At 42.2% G+C, this 20,658-nt stretch overlaps 1 protein-coding gene across 1 annotated transcript in view; it reads right to left on the bottom strand.

Annotated features, from left to right (window-relative positions):
* IKZF3 (IKAROS family zinc finger 3) overlaps window positions 1–20,658 on the bottom strand; it is a 96,477-nt gene that overhangs the window by 47,855 nt on the left and 27,964 nt on the right. Inside the window, exons 2-3 of the mRNA XM_005584044.5 lie at window positions 20,352–20,405; window positions 17,642–17,743 (exon numbers count right to left, since the gene is read on the bottom strand). Of these exons, the coding sequence (XP_005584101.1) occupies window positions 17,642–17,743; window positions 20,352–20,405 (156 nt within the window). The remainder of the gene's footprint in view (window positions 1–17,641; window positions 17,744–20,351; window positions 20,406–20,658) is intronic.

A 20,658-nucleotide genomic window follows, 5' to 3' on the forward strand; every position in this document is an offset into this window, starting at 1 on the left:
GAGAAAGAGAAAGAGAAAGAGAAAGAGACAGAAGAGTACATGAGCTCCCTCCACAACACAGTAGATGGGATCCTGAAATTTTATCTTGTAAAATATGGGGGTCACATTATTGCAAGAAAATAAAATATAGTAGGTGGGGTTTTTGTTTTTTTAAATATACTGTTACAAAAAGCACAAAGCAATGACAGCGAAGCTTAAACTGTACACAGTTGACCATACATTAAACCTTAAAAGACCCAAATGATCATGAGGCAGTTACTTCCTATCCATTACGGTAAGAACTTTGGCTTGCTCTTGTCTAAGAAGTGGGCAAGGGTAGACAACTGGAGGCAATCAGCAATCCTGTTACATCCAATTGTACACATTGTATTGTGGCAGGGTGTTATTGTACTTGATTGTGTCCCAAAGACATGGCAAGGACAGTCTTTTATAGTTGTATTCTTTTATGCCAAAGTTCTGGGAATATAGTAAATGCTTAGTGTTTATCCATTTTTCTTTCTGCCTTTCCATCCAACCATCCATTCATCCATTTATCTTCTGCAGTGTTCACAAGTGCTCACTAAATAAAATTATTGGTTCATTAACTAAAGTGAAGAACAGCATGTGAGTACATTTTGGCATTGGGGTCTTTTACTTTAGTAGTGTTCTTCAAATTCTGTGAAAACTTTCCAAGGATTGAATGGGAGTAGATAATTTTAAAAGAATCAATTTCCAGGTCTCTCTCTCTCTTTCTCTCTTTCTCTTTCTTTCCCTTCCTCCCTCTCTCCCTCTTTTTCTTTCTCTCCCTCCTTTTCTCTTTCTCTCTCTCTTTCTCTCTTTCTCTTTCTTTCCCTTCCTCCCTCTCTCCCTCTTTTTCTTTCTCTCCCTGCCTTTTCTCCTTTATTCCTGAAAATTTAAATCTAACAAGCTAATGCACTGGCAAATATTTACCTCCCACAGTGTGGTCTCAGAGCTGAATTTTTAATATAGTTATTTTTGTGAACATGAAGTGGGGGGAGCTCACGTACTCTTCTGTCTCTAACACTATTCTCTTTCATGCAAACTACAACACAATAACAAAACAGAACACCCAAAACCCAAAATCCCTTTGGGCTGACAAATTACAAAAAAATTGATAGTTCTCATGAGCCAGGACAGGATTTTGTTGTCTTCAGTCCAGTGGTGTGCTGGTAATTGCTTAACAGCCAGCTCAGGACGGGGGAAGGGCTTATTTGTGGCATTTGCTGATTTCAGTGGTATAAATACTCCACCATGGCCAATTTCAAGCTACTGACATGGAGTCAGCCAGCATACAAAATTCCTGAAAATTTAACAAGCAGCTATGAGCTGATTTTGGCACACCACTGGGACTCCTCATTTATCCCCCAGCAGGGTACCTTCCTGTAGCTATCAAACGGCACCAAGGTACACAATGGCTTGGGTCACCGTGCCTGGTGCCAAAGTTTATTTGAGAAGCAGAACTCACTTGGCAAGAAAATCTGCTATGAAAGTCAGCAGGCACATAAGGGTGTTCCATGCGTTCTCTTAACCCAGCTGGAAGGAGGCACCAACACTACTGCTTGATGGACAAAGAATGCAAAAAGAGGCCGGGTGCAGTGGCTTCACGCCTGAAATCTCAGCACTTTGGGAGGCTAAGGAGGGTGAAACACGAGGTCAGGAGATCAAGACCATCTTGGCCAACACGGTGAAACCCCGTGTCTACTAAAATTACAAAAACAGAATTAGCCGGGCGTGGTGGAGGGCGCCTGTAGTCCCAGCTACTCTGGGGGCTGAGGTGGGAGAATGGCGTGAGCCCAGGGAGTGGAGCTTGCAGTGAGTCGAGTTCACACCACTGCACTCCAGCCTGGGTGACAGAGTGAGACCCCATCTCAAAAAAAAAAAAAAAGCAAAAAGAAGGGAGAAAACTCTCCAGAGGATCCACTAAGGACATTGGGCAGCCCATTTTTCTGTGAACCACTGCAATTGTCTATGGCTCTTTTGCAGATGTCAAATGTCTTCCTACACATTCCTTTTAGTTTGCTGTGATACGCAGCTTAGTTATATATATATATAAAAAATCCAGAGATGTTTTCTGTTAAAAAGTTTCAAGGGCCAGGCACAGTGGCTCACGCTTGTAATCCCAGCACTTTGGGAAGCCAAGGCAGGAGGATGGATTGAATCCAAAAGTTTGAGACCAGCCTGGGCAACATAGCGAGACTCTGTATCTACAGAAAAAAAAAAAATTAGTCATGCGTGGTGGCATGCAGCTGTAGTCACAGCTACTCTGGAGGCTGGGGTGAGAAGATCACTTGAGCCTGGGAGGTTGGGGGTGCAGTGAGCCGAGATCATGCCACTGCACTCCAGCCTGGGTGACAGCATGATTAAAAAAAAAAAAAAAAAGATTCAGGGAGAGATGTCTTGGTTTTATCACCAACAGAACTTACCCGTTTGACACAGTACAAGCTGTAAAGCTCGGCCCATGGTAAGCACTTACAGAAATCCCCTGTGAGTGAACTTCTGCAACAGAGCACTGCTGATTTTGTAAGATAACCCCTGCATCCCATGAGTGACAGGTCTTGATCTGGGCTTGAGAGATGTAATATTTTGATAAAAAATGGCACTTCCTTTTGAAGCATATATTTGCGTGTGCTGAGCAGTACCGCGGGAGCCTCAGCGAGTGCCTAAGCGAGGCTGACGCGGTCTCTCCCAGCTCGCTCCAGCCACCTTTCTTCACACATCTAAATGTGGCGGTAATTAACATCCATAAACCACACATGTGGCTTAGTTTTTTTTTTTTTTTTCACCTTTCAGAAGCATCAAAGTAGTTTGTACTTCTTACAAGTACCAAAGAGTTGTACACCTAAAAAGGGACTGAGACTATGCCATGGAAAGCTACTGAAGATGGGAGCTATGTCTCCTAAGGGGGAGAAGAATTATTTTTTTCAGCAAACTTTCTAATTAAAGTTCTTATCTTTGATCTAACCATCTACACTGCACAAGATGTCACAATAGAGAAAATGTAAGGCCTTTCAAAAATGATCAAATTCAACTTTTCACATGGAATCAGGCAAGACCCATAGCTCGTACAGGACAGAAGTAATTAAATACATACACCGATTGATCACCACTGTACAATTAACTAAAAAAGAAATCGATTTCATGATGGGTATCTGGTCTATTTGATATTTAGTTGTAGAGCCAGGAGATGAAGGGTGTACTGTGTTGAATAGTGTCCCTCCTAAATTCATGTCCTCCTGGAACCTCAGAATGTGACTTTATTTGGAAATATTATCAAAGTAGATGTAATTAGTTAGGATGAGGTCACACTGGATTAGGGTAGGCCCTAAATCCAATGACTAGTCTACCTAAAGGAGGAGAGAAACAAGATGCTCACAGAGAAGAAGCCCACGTGACAACGGAGGCAGAGATTACAGTTATGCTGCCACTACCAAGGAACATCAGGCATTGTTGGAAGCCACCAGAAGCCAGAAAGAGGCAAAAAAGAATTCTTCCCTAGGCCCTTTCCATGGTCCTGCTGACACCTTAATTTTGAACTTCTACCCTCAAGAACAGTGAGATAAAAAATTTCTGTTGTTTTGTGACAAACTGGTGTTTTGTCACCCAGTTTGTGGTAATTTATTATGAGAGCCCTGGAAAACTAAGACAAGGGGTCAATGTACAGCTCAGGCAGGGAAACAGCTAGAGTTGATGAGTATCAAAGTATATTGTGTACTTTTTACCCCTACAGCAGCTCCAGAACAAATGGCTTGTGTAAATAGAGATAGTGGCTAATGGGAGCTGCTGAAAACTGGGGGGACAGTGGAGTGTTAAATACAGGGGCTCAGTAGCCCAACTTTTATTCCTCAACTATTCAAAGAGGAAAAAATACTATTGGCAAATGCATCATACCCTCATAACATACATGCTCATGAGAGAATCTTTCCTTTCATTTTCTTTTTTTTTTGAGACAGAGTCTTACTTTGTCGTCCAGGCTGGAGTGCAGTGGCGTGATGTCCGCTCACTGCAAGCTCCGCTCCCCTGGGTTCATGCCATTTTGCCTCAGCCTCCCGAGTAGCTGGGACTACAGGCGCCCACCACCACGCCCGGCTAATTTTTTTGTATTTTTAGTAGAGACGGGTTTTCACCGTGTTTGCCAGGATGGTCTCGATCTCCTGACCTAGTGATCTGCCCGCCTCGGCCTCCCAAAGTGCTGGGATTACAGGCGTGAGCCACCGCGCCCGGCTACTTCCATTTTCTAAGTGGAAAATGGCAAAGACAGGAATCCAATCTCAGAGGAAGAAGGACTGAAACAAAAAGCCGCAAGAGTTCTATTTCAGTCATTCAGGCCTTAAGGCCGTGTCTTTTCCACTAATTGAAGCACCTAATTACATTCTATCTGAAATTGTTTGTGCATGACAATCGCCTTGCTGGGATGACATTCCACCATCTCGAGTTTTTTTTTTTTTTTTTTTTTTTTTGAGACGGAGTCTAGCTCTGTCGCCCAGACTGGAGTGCAGTGGCGCGATCTCGGCTCACTGCAAGCTCCGCCTCTCGGGTTCACGCCATTCTCCTGCCTCAGCCTCCGGAGTAGCTGGGACTACAGGCGCCCGCCACCACGCCCGGCTAATTTCTTTTTGTATTTTTAGTAGAGACGGGGTTTCACCGTGTTAGCCAGGATGGTCTCGATCTCCTGACCTCGTGATCCGCCCGCCTCGGCCTCCCAAAGTGCTGGGATTACAGGCTTGAGCCACCGCGCCCGGCCCCGAGTTTTATCTCTACCTAGTTAATATCCCTCAGTACACTAGCATGAAACACACCTTCCTTCTAGCCTTGATACTCAGAGGTTTTTATTTTATTGTTAGTTGCTTGTGATCACAGGCCAAGATATAAGCAACAAGAATATTCTTTCTCATGATACGTTAGAAAATTGTTTTAACTCTTGCTTTTGACATCACAGTATCTCGCTGACATTTTAGATCCAAGTAGAAGGTCCCAAATCTTTTGTATTTAGTAAAGTGCCTGTGATATCCCAGCACTCACTGGATGCTAAACAAAAATAAAGACTTGGGGATCTCTGGGTTATTTCCTATGGCTCAAGATTAGTCTGAAGATAGTTACGGTTGGTCACTAAGAGGAAGAGAAATAATAATTGTTCATAAGAGTGAATGAGCCAGTTAGAAAAAGAACTCTGAATTTCTTCATTTCTTGTGCTTTCCAGTCTGGTTGGATTATACCACTTCATAGGTAAGTATGCTTAGAAAGATGTAAATATAGGCCAGGTGTGGTGGTTCACGCCTGTAATCCCAGCACTTTGGATCTCAGCTCATTGCTGGAACCTTGGCCTCCCAGGCTCAGAAGATTCTCCCGCCTCAGCCTCCCGAGTAGTTGGGATTACAGACATGCGCCACCATGCCCAGCTAATTTTTGTGTTTTTAGTAGAGATGGGGTTTCACCATGTTGGCCAGGCTGGTCTTGAACTCCTGACCTCAGGCGATCTGCCTGCCTGGGCCTCCCAAAGTGCTGGGATTACAGACGTGTGCCACTGTGCCCGGCCACTGTTAACATTTTTTAAAAGTTTTTTCCAAGTATTTTTGTTTTGTTTTCCAAACAACTCTAGTTGGGTAAAAACTTTTCCCCTAGAAATTAGTCTGTCTTTCCACAAGAGAAAAAATAAAGTGAGTGTTTCTGTCAGGGTGTGAAATTTTCTATAAAACAATTTTCTAAGAGCTGGAAACTTATAAAGATGCACATGATATTTCATTTTTTAAACATATAAATTAAACATGACTGCAATTATTCTGAATTTTAAACACTCCAGACAAGTCTTTGGTTCCTAAAATCTTTCAAATGACATTAAAAAATAAATGCTTCCATTAAACTTAAACATAATAGAATTCTCTAAAGCACGTTTTTAAATAGTTATTACATTATAGCTAAGTTCCCCTAATTACCTTTAAAAGTATAATTCTAATTCTAGTCTTTTCTTTTTTTATAGATGGAGTCTTGCTATATTGCCCAGGCTGGAGTGCAGTGGCTATTCATAGGTGCGATCATGACACACTCCAGCCTCAACCTCCTGGGATCAAGTGCTCCTCTTGCCTCAGCCTCCTGAGTAGCTGGGACTACAGGCTTGTGTCACAGCACCGGGCCTAACTCTAGTCTTAATGTTTTCCTGTGCTGCATATGGCAGTGGTACCTTATTATACAATAGGTATAACTTCTATTGGGCAATGCTGTTTTTACATTCTATTACTTTTATAATTTAGTATGTATAATTTATACATACTGATCATATTATATATTTTATAAAAGCAGGGTCCTGGTAACCACCTTTCCCAAATATATATGACCCAGATTAAGTGCCAGTGTTAATAGTACAGTAGAGTAGTCCCCCCTTATTCACAGAGGATACTTTCCAAGACCCCCAGTGGATGTCTGAAATTGCAGATAGTACCAAACCCTATATACAGTCACATGCTCCTTAACGATGGGATGCATTCTAAGAAATGGATCATTAGGTGATTTCATCATTATGCAAACATTATAGAGCACACTTTATTTATAGAAACCTAAACAGTATGGCCTACTACAAACCTCAAGTATATGGTACAGCCTACTGCTCTTAGACTGTACAGCATGTTACTGTACTGAATACTGTAGGCAACTGTAACACAATGGTAAGTATTCATATATCTAAACATAGAAAAGATACAGTAAAAATAGGTCTTAACTTATAAGACCACCACTGTTTTTGCAGTCTATCATTGACCAAAACGTTATGTGGTATATGACTGAATACTGTGTTTTTTCCTATACATACACACCTATGATAAAGTTTTAATTTATAAATCTGGCACAGTAAGAGATTAGTAATAATAACAATAAAATAGAACAATTATAACACTATACTATAATAAAAGGTATGTGATTGTTGACTGTCTCTCAAAATATTTTATTGTACTGAACTCACCTATTTTGGGATCATGGTTGACCATGGAACTGAAACTGCAGAAAGTGAAACCGCAGAGAAGGGGGACTACTATAATCTGTTTGCAGATTAATCACAAAATAATGGAATGATCTTTCAACATTATAATTAACCTATTCAGGCAGGAGTGGTGTAATCCTAGAACTTTGGGAGGCCAAGGCGGGCGGATCACTTGAGGTCACGAGTTCGAGACCAGTCTGGCCATCCAGTAGAGATAGTAAAACCCCGTCTCTCCTAAAAATATAAAAATTAGCCAGGCATGATGGCACATGCCTGTAGTCCCAGCTACTCAGGAGGCTGAGGCACGAGAGGTCACTTGAAATTAGGAGGCAGAGGTTGCAGTGAGCTGAGATCGTACCACTGCACTCCAGCCTGGGCAACAAAGCAACAACTAAAACAACAACAATGACAAAATTAGCTTATTCATTTCTTTCTGAATGAAGCTTAAAGTAAATAACTGTTTCTTTTCTCTTTCCCAAATTATTTAGAGGGATTGATCATATCTTCTATTCTCTATCAAGAACTGCATGATACTCCTAGACCCTGAGCAACTGAGAAAAATAATTTCTCTACACAGACATCCTATTAACCCATTGACATGTAGTTGGAGGTAAGGTGATACTATTGTATGGGTTCCTAACAAGGTGCTTCACCACTTGGGTTTTTACAATATTTGTTTTAAATTCCTATTATTGAATGGAAATTATTGGTTTCTTGTTTATGTTTCAGTATTTAATCTGTTTTTTTTTATCCCAAACTACCTGAAAATATAAAACTCATAGGCTACTCCTGAACCCAAAATAAATTTGTAACATAAATTATAAATTCCCAAACCAACAGTGGCATAGGGATCACTATTTCAACTACAGACTTAATGGTATTACCTACCAGAACTCAGAAACCATAACTCAGAAAAAAAACAAGCCACAAGCACAGCTATCATTTGCCTCATTCTGAGTGAGACTCCATGGATGTCACCTTCAAGAAGTTGCATGAAGCTGATACATCATATGCCTTTCCTCAGCACAAATGACCACATCCTGTGCCAGGCAGCATTTTTCTGTCTCTGTGGTTAAAAACTGGTACAAATTAATGTATAGTTCGGCACAGCTGGAATGTTAGTTGAAGCTGTGATTTGAATCTCGGAAGTTTTAGACAAATAACTCCATTTCCTGATCTCTTAAGACATTTAAGGCAAAAGAAGAAGACTCTGAGCAATGATTTTCTTTTCTTGAGAAGGGGTCTCACTCTACTGTCCAGGCTGGAGTGCACAGAGTGATCTTGGCTCACTGCAACCTCTGCCTCCTGGCTCAAGTGATCCTCCCACTTCAGCCTCCTAAGTAGCTGGGACTACAGGCACACACACGACTAATTTAAAAAAAAATTTTTTTTTCTGTAGAGATGGGGTTTTGCCATATTGCCCAGGCTGGTCTCGAACTCTTGACCTCAAGTAATCCACCCACCTTGGCCTCCCAAAGTATTAGGATCACAAGCATGAGCCAAGCCACTGCACCCGGCCTATTTTCTTTTCTTCCTTTAAGAAACTCATACACACACACATATAACTAACCTAGGGCTTTCATTTAGTTACTTACTCAACAAAATTTATTGCACACCTACCACAGTAGGTCCAGGTACTGTTCTAGGTGCTGTAAATATCTAGCAAGGAAAAAAATAGCCCAAGATCCAGGTTAATGAAGGCTGGAAGGAGAGTAGACACTAAACAAAACTCCAAAGTTATCTGTGTTCAGTGTCGTGTGATGAATTAAAATAGGACTGTGTTAAAATAGTGACTGAATTGCCAGGAAAAGCTTTTCTGAAGAAATGACATTTAAGATGAGATCTGAGTAACAGAGTAATATTCATAAAGTAAAAGTGATTAGATTTATCAACATAAATGTTACCATAAAATGTGAGCAATATTAATATAAATATAATGCTCAAAACTCACAAAAAAGCCTGGAAGTAAGTACTCTGTAATGCTATTAGAGACTATCTTTGGGTGGTAGGATAGAGGTGGGGTTTTCTTTCCTCTTTCTATTTCAATGAACTTTCCAAACTGTGGTATAATACAAAAACATATTTGGTCTTTGTTCCTGCTCCCAGGATCAGGCACAGAACTTTTAGAGCCCTTGGAATTTCCTAAGTGATAGAAGTGTTTTTTTGTGTTTTTTGCTTTGTTTTGCTTTGTTTTTCTCACTAGATCCTCCTGCCTCAGCTTCCAAGTAGCAGGGACAGGAGTGTCTTAGGTATTCATAAAGAGCCCCTTTCAACAGCACCTTAGATTATGCTAATGAGGTAGCTGAGGCATGGGCCACTAGACAGCCTCAGGATAGAGCTATTCACCAGAAGGACCTGGTAATTAGAGAGCTGGACCTTTCAGCCCCACCCAGTGACCTCAGGGAAGAAGAAGGAGGAAAGGGGGCTGGAGATTGAGTCCTGTAAACGTCCTTGAACAAGATTCAGACAGCTTCCAGGTTGGTGAATACAGAGAGGAGCTGGGGGTATGGCATGCCCAGAGAAAGTGTGGAAGCTTCATGTCACCCCTTCCTTGCTCTGTGCCTCCCTACCATTTGGCTGTTCCTGAGTTGTATCTTTTATAATAAACTGGTAATGATAAGTAAAGACATTTTTTGAGCTCTGTGGGTCATTCCAGAAAATTATCAAACCTGAGGAAGGATGTGGGAACACTCAAATTTGCCCAAGTTGGAAGAAGTGTGGGTCACCTGAGGGCCTGGTATTTGAGACTGGTGTCTGAAGTAGGGGCAGTCTGTGGGACTGAGCCCTTAACCTGTGTGGTCTGTACTAATTCTCAGAGTTAGTATCAGAATTGAATTGAATTGTTGGACACCCAACAAATGAATTGCCTAGAGACTTGGTTGTGGATGGAAAACACCCCAGAATTGGTGTCAGGCGTAGGATTTGCTAGATCAGCCCTGGCTCACAGAAACATGTGGTTTGGAAGGATAAAAATAAAAGGGTAGGGAATGAGGAAATTTTGATTCCTGAGTGGCCATATAGTCACCTATGGAGCAGCAACTGGGCTGTGATCAGTTACTAAAGGTAAAAGTTACCAGTGAAATTTAAAGATGAACCCAACTCCTGGGGAGTTGGTTCACTGAATACTTAAGGAAATGCAAACTAATAAGAAAAAAGCGAAATACACAATCCAATGGTTATTGTTATCTGTAACAGCTAAAATGAAAGTTAAAAAGAGTGTTGGGTTGGTGAAATGAAAGTTAAAAAGATGTTGAACCACGCTCAGATTCCGGTGGGCCTGAACTTTGGATGCTAGACTCAAAGCTGCCTCTAATGGGAAAAAATATGTAAGAAAAGCAGAAAATATCTCTAAGATCTCTGGTCACCAAACAGAGAGTCCAGGTAGGGGAGGGAAAAACCAAGAAACTACTGAAACCAGGGGGTAGAGTGTAAAAGAGTTACTTTATTTTGTAGGTCAGTACCATCAGCTTCCTAAAGAATTTTGACTAAAATGAATTGCAAGAATAAATAATTTAGGGGCAGTATATTGGCATTTAAATGCTTCAGAGCGGAAGAGCATGTTTGGGTTGATACAGGATCCACAGCTCACTATGGAACAATCACAGATGGCTACACATGATCCAGACACACAGCAGGTCATTCCTAAGGGAACAGCTGACCTGGTGGACCAGATAAGAGCCATTATAAGGTCTATTTACCTTGACAAGGGGAACTATCTGACTTCCCCTTTCAATGCCAACCCCAGATGAAGCAGCTGATATGCTTCATATGCAAGCCATGTGGAACTGGCTTTGTGATAATCAGGATTCACACACTAAATATGCCCATTACCCAGGTGATATGGCTTGGCTGTGTCCCCACCCAAATCTCATCTTGAACTGTAAGCCCCATAATCCCATGTCATGGGAGGGAACCAGTGGGAGGTAACTGAATCATGAGAGTGGTTTCCCCCATGCTGTTCTCGTGATAGTGAGTGAGTTCTCACAAGATCTGATGGTTTTATAAGCATCCGATATTTCCCCTGCTGGCACTCACTCTCTCTTCTGCCATCCTGTGAAGAGGTACCTTCTGCCATGATTGTAAGTTTCCTGAGGCCTCCCCAGCCATGCAGAACTGTGAGTCAATTAAACATCTTTTCTTTATAAATTACCCAGTCTTGGGTATGTCTTCATAGCAGTGTGAGAGTGGACTAATACAGTAAATTGGTACCAGAGAGAGTGGGGTACTGCTACAAAGATACCAAAAAATGTGGAAGCAACTTTGGATCTGGGTAAAAGACAGAGGCTGGAACAGCTTGGAGGGCTCAGAAGAAGACAGAAAAATGTGGGAAAGTTTGGAACTTCCTAGAGACTTGGAGGGCTCAGAAGACAGGAAGATGTGGGAAAGCTTGGAACTTCCTAGAGACTTATTGAATGGTTTTGACCAAAATGCTGACAGTGATATGGACAATGAAGTCCAGGCTGAGGTGGTCTCAGATGGAGATGAGGAACTTCTTGGGAACTGGAGCAAAGGTAACGTTTGCTATGCTTCAGTAAAGAGACTGGCAGTATTTTGCCCCTGCCCTAGAGATCTGTGGAACTTTGAACTTGAGAGAGATGATTTAAGGTATCTGGTGGAAGAAATTTCTAAGCAGCAAAGCGTTCAAGAGGAAGCAGAGCATAAAAGTTTGGAAAATTTGCAGCCTGAAAATGTGATAGAAAAGAAAAACCCATTTTGAGGAGAAATTCAAACCAGCTGCAGAAATTTGCATAAGTAACGAGGTGCCTAATGTTAATTACAAAGACAATGGGGAAAATGTCTCCAGGGCATATCAGAGACCTTCACAGCAGCTCCTCCCATCCCAGGCCCAGAGGTCTAGGAGGAAAAAATGGTTTCCTGGGCTGGGTCCAGGGTCCCCCTGTTCTGTGCAGGCTCAGGACATGGTGCCCTGTGTCCCAGCTGCTCCAGCTGTGGCTAAAAGGGGCAAAGGTACAGCTCAGGCTGTTGCTTCAGAGAATACAAGCCCCAAGCCTTGGCATCTTCCATGTGATGTTGAGCCTATGGTTTCATAGAATTCAAGAATTGAGGTTTGGGAACCTCTGCCTAGATTTCAGAGGATGTATGAAAACATCTGGATGTCCAGGCAGAAGTTTGCTACAGGGGTGGAGCCCTCATGCAGGACTTCATGCAGAAGGGAAATGTGGGGTCAGAGCCCCCACACAGAGTCTCCACTGGGGCACTCTCTAGTGGAGCTGTGAGAAGAGGGCCACCGTATTCCAGACCCCAGAATGGTAGATCCATTGATGGCTTGTGTCGTGCACCTGGGAAAGCCACAGACACTCAACGCCAGCCTGTGAAAGCAGCTGGGAAGGGGGCTATACCCTGCAAAGCCACAGGGGCAGAGCTGCCCAAGGCCATGGGAGCCCACCTCTTGCATCAGCATGATGTGGATATGAGACATGGAGTCAAAGGGGATCATTTTGGAACTTCAAGGTTTAATGACTGCCCTATTGGATTTCGGACTTACACGGGGCCCGTATCCCCTTTGCTTTGGCCAATATCTCCCATTTGGAACCAGTATATTTACCCAGTGCCTGTACCCCCATTGTATCTGGGAAGTAACTACCTTGCTTTTGATTTTACAGACTTATAAGCAGAAGGGGTTTGCCTTGTCTCAGACTTGGACTTTTGGGTTAATGTTTGGGTTAATGTTGAAGTGAGTTAAGACTTGGAGGACTGTTGGGAAGGCATGATTGTGTTTTGAAATGTGAGGAAATGCAATTTGGGCGGGAGCTAGGGCAGAATGATATGGTTTAACTATGTCCCTACCCAAATCTCATCTTGAATTGTAACCCCCATTATCCCTATATGCTGTGAGAGGGACCCGGTGGGATTGAATCATGGGGTAATTGAATTATGGAGGTGGTTTCCACCATGTTGGTCTCATGATAGTGAGTTCTCACAAGATCTGATGGTTTGGTTTTGTTTTGCTTTTCCCTTTTGAGACGGAGTCTTGCTCTGTCACCCAGGCTGGAGTGCAGTGGCGTGATCTCGGCTCACTGAAAGCTCCGCCTCCAGGGTTCAAGCCATTCTCCTGCCTCAGCCTCCCAAGTAGCTGGGACTACAGGCACCTGCCACCACCCCCAGCTAATTTTTTGTATTTTTAGTAGAGATGGGATTTCACCATGTTAGCCAGGATGGTCTCAATCTCCTGATTTTGTGATCCTCCCACCTCAGCCTCCCAAAGTGCTGGGATTACAGGCATGAGCCACTGTGCCCGACCAAGATCTGATGGTTTTATAAGTGTCTGGCATTTCCCCTGCTGGCACTCATTATCTCCTGCTGCCCTGTGAAGAGATGCCTTCTGCTATGATTGTAAGTTTTCTGAGGCCTCTCCATCTATGTGGAACTGTGAGTCAATTAAACCTCTTTTCTTTATAAATTGCCCAGTCTTGGGTATTTCTTCATAGCAGCATGAGAACAGACTAATACACCAGGTCATGGTAAATGCCTCGGTTAAGTGATGTCTAAGAATGTACATGTCAGATATGATAGGGTAAAGTCAGTATGGACACAAAGGAAATAAGAACAAGGCCTGGAAAGAAGTTTGTCACATTTACAGGTCCCAGAGAGATGGTTATTATGTGCTATACAAGGTCACAGGAGAAAGCACCAGTGTTGGTCAGGAGACAGAAAAGAGGAATGAGGAAAAAGCTTAGGTCAGAGCCTTAATTGGGGTTTCTGTGGAGAAGGCAAGGCAGGGCTGGGTAAACAGTTTAGGATTGGCTAGTCTGAATAATTCTGGTGGGCTTTAGGGCATAGGGATGGTCTCTGGTTGACTGGTATCTGGCCCTGGGATGACTTAGGGTAGGGGAAATTTAGGCTTGGTGTGTGAGAGTTGGATAATGACTTATGGCAAAAACTTGTGAGTGCTTCCCAGCGATGGCAACAATTGGATTTTGGACCAGAGAATTTCCATTTAAGGGGCAATTATTAGCCTGCTCTTGGACATTAATTGAAATTGTCCTTATGATTAAAGGACAAAAAATAATTTTAAAACCTAAAATATGAATGAAGTCTTGGGTGATGTCAGAGAAGTGTTCTAATGGGGAGGGCAGTGCCCAGAAGAGTTCTATAGTAACATAGAAATAGTTTATAGAGAATCATGCTACCTGGGGAATGAAAAGATGATATACTCGGGAGTAGGGATCCTCTTTTCTTCTACAACTGACTTTGGAACTATATGAGGAGCTACTGGATTCTATCATCACTTAAACAGTGCCCTGTAAAGTAGTCTTTGACCAACAGAGAGATGCTTGATTTGTGGATGGAGGTTTTTTTGTTTGCTTTTTGAGACAGGGTCTTATTCTATCATCTAGCCTAGAGTGCAGTGACACGATCAGGGCTCACTGCAGCCTCAACCTCCCAGGCTCAAAAGATCCTCCCACCCCAGTCCCCCAAGTAGCTGGGACCACAGGCATGTGCCACCATGCCTAGCTAATTTTTAAGTGTTTTGTAGAGACAAGGTCTCACTATATTGCCCAGGCTGGTCTTGAGCTCCTGAGCTCAAGCAATCCTCCTGCCTTGGCCTCCCAAAGTGTTAGGATTACAGGCATGAGCCACCATGCCTGGCTGTGGATGGTAGTTTTAAGGTAAATGGACAACATCCTGTTTGGAACACCACAACTGTAATTAAAGAAGGTAAAAACAAATCAGCTCGGTGAGCTGAATAATCTGTTGTTTTCCTAGAAGTGATGGAAGAACTGAGCAGTGATACATGCCCATATGTTTCAGTTTCTGATTCATGGGCAATGGCCAACAGCTTGTCCATGTGGTAAGGCAAGAGTGCAACGGAAACTTGGCATATTAAAGGGACTCTCATATGGGACAAAGCCCTATGGAAATCACTATAGGAATTTGAGGGGTGCATTAAAGTAGGACATATCAATGCTCAGCAAAAGACCCCCCTTCCAGATTTGGAAGCTGATCAGAACCAATTAATAAGTATCATAGTGTGCTTGTTTGAGGTTAGCATGTGGGTCCATGAAATGAGTAGACAGGTTGCAGGGTGCTACAGCCACTGTAGAAGATGGGTTGAATCTGGACATATTTCTCTAGGACCCCCTGAGGCACAAAATAGCAACAAACTATTCTGTCTGCCAATAAGAGAGACAGCTACTGTAGATGACTATGGGGAAGATTCCCCAGAGGAAAGACCCCACACATAGCTGGCAAGTGGATTACATTGAAGAGCCAATGCTGGTAGTCCCAAAGGCTACAAATCATTTTTGTTTTTGTTCTTTTTCTGAAATGGAGTCTCACTGTGTCGCCCAAGCTGGAGCGCACTGGTGCAATCTCAGCTCACTGCAACTTCCACCTCCCAGGTTCAAGCAATTCTCCTGCCTCAGCCTCCCCAGTAGCTGGGATTACAGGTGAGTACCACCACACCTGGCTAATTTTTGTATTTTTATCAGAGACGAGGTTTCACCAGTTGGTCAGACTGGTCTCGAACTCCCAACCTCAAACGATCCACTCACCTCAGCCTCCCAAAGTGCTGGGATTACAGGTGTGAGTCACTATGGCCTGCCTGTTGTTGTTCTTTTGAGACAGGATCTCATTCTATTGCCCAGGCTGGAGTGCAGTGGCGGGATCACAGCTCACTGCAGCCTCAACCTCCCAGGCTCAAGTGATCCTCCAGCCTTAGTCTCCCAAGTAGCTGGAACTATAGGTACACACCACCACCCCTGGCTAATTTATTTGTATTATTATTATAATTATTTTTTTTTTAATAGAGATGGGGCTTCACCATGTTGCCCAGGCTGGGCCGAATTCCTGAGCTCAAGAGATCCTCCTGCTTCAGTCTCTCAAAGTGCTGGGATTACAGGTGTGAGCCACTGCACCCATCCTACAGATTGGTTTTGACAGGGATAAACACTGACTCTGGATGGGGCTTTGCTTATCTGGTGGTAGACACAAATGGTCAGTACCATCAAAGAACCAGAACAGAAGATATTGCACCAATTTGAACGGCTGGGCCACATTTCTTCATACTTAGCAGCACTCTACTTACAGCCCATAATGTCAAACAATGGGCAAAGAGCTATCCTCCTCAAAGTAATAGTTTGATAGAGAATTGGACCAATTGAAACACTGTCTAAAATAGGGTGAGGCATAGGCATGAAGGGTTGGTTTATGCATTTGCACAAGTGTGAGGTCACTCTCACATGAGCTAAGGGAGTGTTCCCACTAGGTAGATTCCTCTGTTTTTCTGGTAGATTGGGAAGAGGAGGTGGGGGAGGATGCTGATATGACTATACAATTCTTGCCAAAGAGGAGGATATTGGTGTGATGACTATTCTTTTTTCCTTCCCTACGTCGTCACATCAGCTTTCTCTTTCCTATCAGAGGCAGTGGTTGCAAGACCAGCACTGTAACCTACAAGTGCCAGAAACAGAGATGATTCCCAAAGCAAGAAGCTGTAACCATAGCTTTAAACCTTTATGTCAGAATTCCTAAGGGCCTGATGAGGCAGGCTGTGCCTTTACCCCATCTGGCAAAATTGGGGTTAATATTGAATGCAGATATATTGGCCAGTGGTAGAAATAGCCCACTAGTTCTGTACCTTTGTAACCCTACCCTGTATGTATGGGAGTTGACTGAGGGAGAGGTACTTGCTAGACTAGTATTGCTGCCTATGATCTAGACCAGTGCAGTGGCTAAACCTAATGTTCCTCCCAAAGGTGGGAAAGTTTGGGCATAGACAGTAAGAAGGAGGAAGAGTAGCTGAGAGTAAACGAATGAATAAATGAGTTATGTAACAAGTCCTGTGAGTCATCCTAGCAAATTATTAAACATGTGGAGGGGAGTCCCCGATTTTGTAGCTAAGCCAGACAGAAGTGCAGGTAATCTGGGGACCTGGTACTTGAGACTGGTGTCTGAAGTGGAGAGAGTACTGTGCAGTATTGTGGAACTGAGCCTGTAACCTGTGGGGTCTACGCAAACATCAGGAATTAGAATCAGAATTGAATTGAATTGGGCTGGGCATGGTGGTTCATGCCTATAATCCCAGTACTTTGGAAGGCTAAGTTTGGTGATCACTTGAGGTCAGGAGCTCCTGGCCAGCCTGGCCAACATGGTAAAACCCTGTCTCTATTAAAAAAATTCAAAAATTAGCTGGGCATGGTGGTGGGTGCCTGTAATCTCAGCTATTTGGGAGGCTGAGGCAGGAGACTCACTAAAACGTGGGAGGCGGAGGTTGCAGTGAGCAGAGATTGCGCCACCGCACTCTGGCCTGGGTGACAGTGAGACTCCATCTCAAAAAAAAAAAAATTGAATTGAATTGTTGGACACCAAGTCATTGTCTGGAGAACTGGAAAATTGGTTTATTGGTGTCAGAAAACACCCCAAACTTTCTACAATAAACATGTATTACTTTAATAATGGAAAATAGTAAAATAAACATTATATTTTAAGTAAAGTTAATATAATTGGAACTCTGGATAAGCACCTTAAATTCTCAAAATTTGCTGATAACGTACAACTATGAAATGCAAATATTTGCGAAATTAGCAAAACAGAATCACTCCTAACCAAACCCACAAATGCAAGTTTTCCCTGGAGAGCTGATTTCCTCTCCACACTAAGCCTTAGCAATATCTATAGCCATCAGTATTTACTCTGCACACTACGGCTCACCTCCTATGTCTTCGTCTTCATTGGCTGGGCCTTCTCCACTGTCCACATTTTCCATTTCATGAGATTTGGTTAAACTGTAGTCATTCAAAACTGCTGGACTTTCTAAAAGATAAAAGGAGTTTTAAGTATGTGGTTCAATGTTAAAGGATTTTTATAAATATGTATTAAGTAGACCTCCAATTAACTTTCAGCTTCACACAATCCTTTAGTGACAGTACCCCCTCACACATACCCAAAAGGGATATATACATGAAAACTCTTGAGGTTTAGAAATATGCCCAGGGTTCACAGTGGCTCACACCTGTAATCCCAGCACTTTGGGAGGCCGAGGTGGGCAGATCACCTGAGGTCAGGAGTTTGAGACCAGCCTGGCCAACATGGTGAAACCCCATCTCTACTAAAAATACAAAAATTAGTCGGGCATGGAGTTGTGTGCCTGTAATCCCAGCTACTCGGGAGGCTGAGGCAGGAGAATCACTTGAACTTGGGAGGTGGAGGTTGCAGAGAGCCAAGATAGCGCCACTGCACTCCAGCCTGGATGACAGAGTAAGACTTTGTCTCAAAAAAAAAAAAAAGAAAAGAAAAAGAAATATGCCCAGGGTTCATGTACCCTCTGAATACACACAACTTTCTTGAATATTTCTTTCATCTGAGTTAAAGGGCACTCAGGTTCCTTCTGGAGAAAAATTCTCTCTCCACTGGTATATCTCACGATATTCAGTAGGATGCCATTGCTATTTATGACAAAGCAGTGACCAGAAATACTAAGCCTACAAACACTGGTATAACCTAATTTGGGAAAGATGCTTTCCTAGGAGGAAGATCTGTAAGCTTTCTGTATGCCAAATTCTGTTTTTCCCTTCTGTTCACATTATAAATGTGATTCTGTGGAAATTATATTGGACCCCAAGTTTCTTTATTTGTTTGAACATTTACTAAATGTTGACAAGGCTACAGATATGAATAAGTCATTATGTCTTCAAGGAGCTCATACTTTGAAATAAAGATAAGAGAAGTCCACAACTCTAATGCACAGTAGGCTCAGACAAGGGATTAAATAAAGGAAATACAAAGTGTTATGAAAGTTCATAAGTGAAAGGGAGCAGACATAATAAAAGCATGCTTAAATAAATAGCAAACTTGTTACAAAATAAGTTTAACAGAAATGTATAATAAATATTGATAATACTAGAAGAAAAAGGAACGATATAACTGGAATTAGTTTCACATACAAACATAGTAGCTTAACAAAGAGGATAGCAGAAGAAATGAACTAAAAAGTTACCCTCTTTTTATCTAACTCCTTCCCAATCTTCAACAAAATATTTGCTGAGTTCCCATTAACACAAAAAATAGTCAAAGACACTGACTCCCGTGGCACTGAGGCTGGGTTGAAATAAGGAGGTAACTAGAAGCTTTGCAGTGATACTCCTTTCTGCAGAGCCACGACCAAACAGGCGGGAGCGAAAGAGAAACACGTTTCACAAAACCCATCACTAAGAGCCCCTGAAAATGTGATCACCATGGACTCAGTGTTTGATTTATGAATATCTAAAGTTTCTAATTTCTGCATATTATAATGTATACTCTGTGAACTCTAAGACACCATTCTAAACAATGGTTCACTTTTCTCGAGCCTGAAATGACTAAAATATAGTGGACACCTAAACAATTAATATGAGGTTTAGGTTCAATTAAAAGATGTGATTGGCCGGGCGCAATGGCTCATGCCTATATTCCCAGCACTTTGGGAGGCCAAGGCGGGTGGATCACCTGAGGTTGGGGGTTCGAGACCAGCCTGACCAACACAGTGAAACCCAGTCTCTACTAAAAATACAAAAGTAGCCAGGCATGGTGGCGCATGCCTGTAATCTCAGCTACTTGGGAGGCTAAGGCAGGAGAATCGCTTGAACCCAGAAGGCGGAGGTTGTGGTGAGCCACGATCACACCATTGCACTACAGCCTAGGCAACAAGAGTGAAATTCCATCTCAAAAAAAAAAAAAAAAACACATGTGATTACAACTTACAGTAACACAAAAAGCCATTTCAGTGATAAATTAAATTTTGTAATATAATGTAAGCTTTGATTCACACAGTGAGTTCATCAATGAGGGAACGCAGAAGTTGTTTTCAGGAAATAAATTATTATAAATGTTTATAATTTATTCTAGAGCAGGGATCAGTAAACTATGGCCTGAGACACAAGTCTGACCATAGCCTGCTTCTGTGTGAGCCCAGGAGGTAGAAATGGTTGTTCCATTTTTTAAGAGTTGTAAGACATACAAAAAATAATATGTGACAGAGACCATATGTGGCCTGAAAAGTCTAAATATTTACTATCTGGCCCTTTACAAAAAAGTTTGCAGACTACTCTTCTAGAGTAAAAATCGCAAGTCATTCAAATACAAGCTACTATGTTATTCAACAAAAACTGTCTTCAGAGCAATCAGCTGAAAAATTAAAAACAAACAAACAAACAGTGATCAACATTAGGTAGCGTATGTTTGGCCTTAAGATGCTAAAGAACTTACATGATCTAAACGGATGAGTTATTTTTTCATCAGCAAGAGACAACCATATTAAAAACACACACACACACACACACACACATTTCCATAGCATTTTTACTGTAACCAGAATAAGCATGATCTTCTTACTTTGGTATTTTTAGCAAAGGCATATTTCCAGAGAGAAAAGACCTGATGTTACCTGTGGGCACAGACTGCTCCTGAGTGCTTTTGAGTTCCACATTTGTTTGTATATCTGAAAAGAAGGAGGTTATAAATATTAGCTACTTAGGACACATTTCTATAGGTTTGAGCATTTCAAATTTAATAAGGGATACCATTTCAGAAAACTTAGCAGCAGAATCCCTCTTTCAGAGCAAGACTGCTCTTTCTCTATACTCTGCCTAAAAGCCTTTCAAGGAGAATGAAAAAAAAATATTGATGCAGCAACGTTACTCTAAAAACCTTCTGCCAGAGATCTACTTACACCAAGAACAATATGCAAAAAG

The sequence above is a fragment of the Macaca fascicularis genome, chromosome 16 (genome assembly GCF_037993035.2).
Source record: "Macaca fascicularis isolate 582-1 chromosome 16, T2T-MFA8v1.1".
NCBI classification, from domain to species: domain Eukaryota; kingdom Metazoa; phylum Chordata; class Mammalia; order Primates; family Cercopithecidae; genus Macaca; species Macaca fascicularis.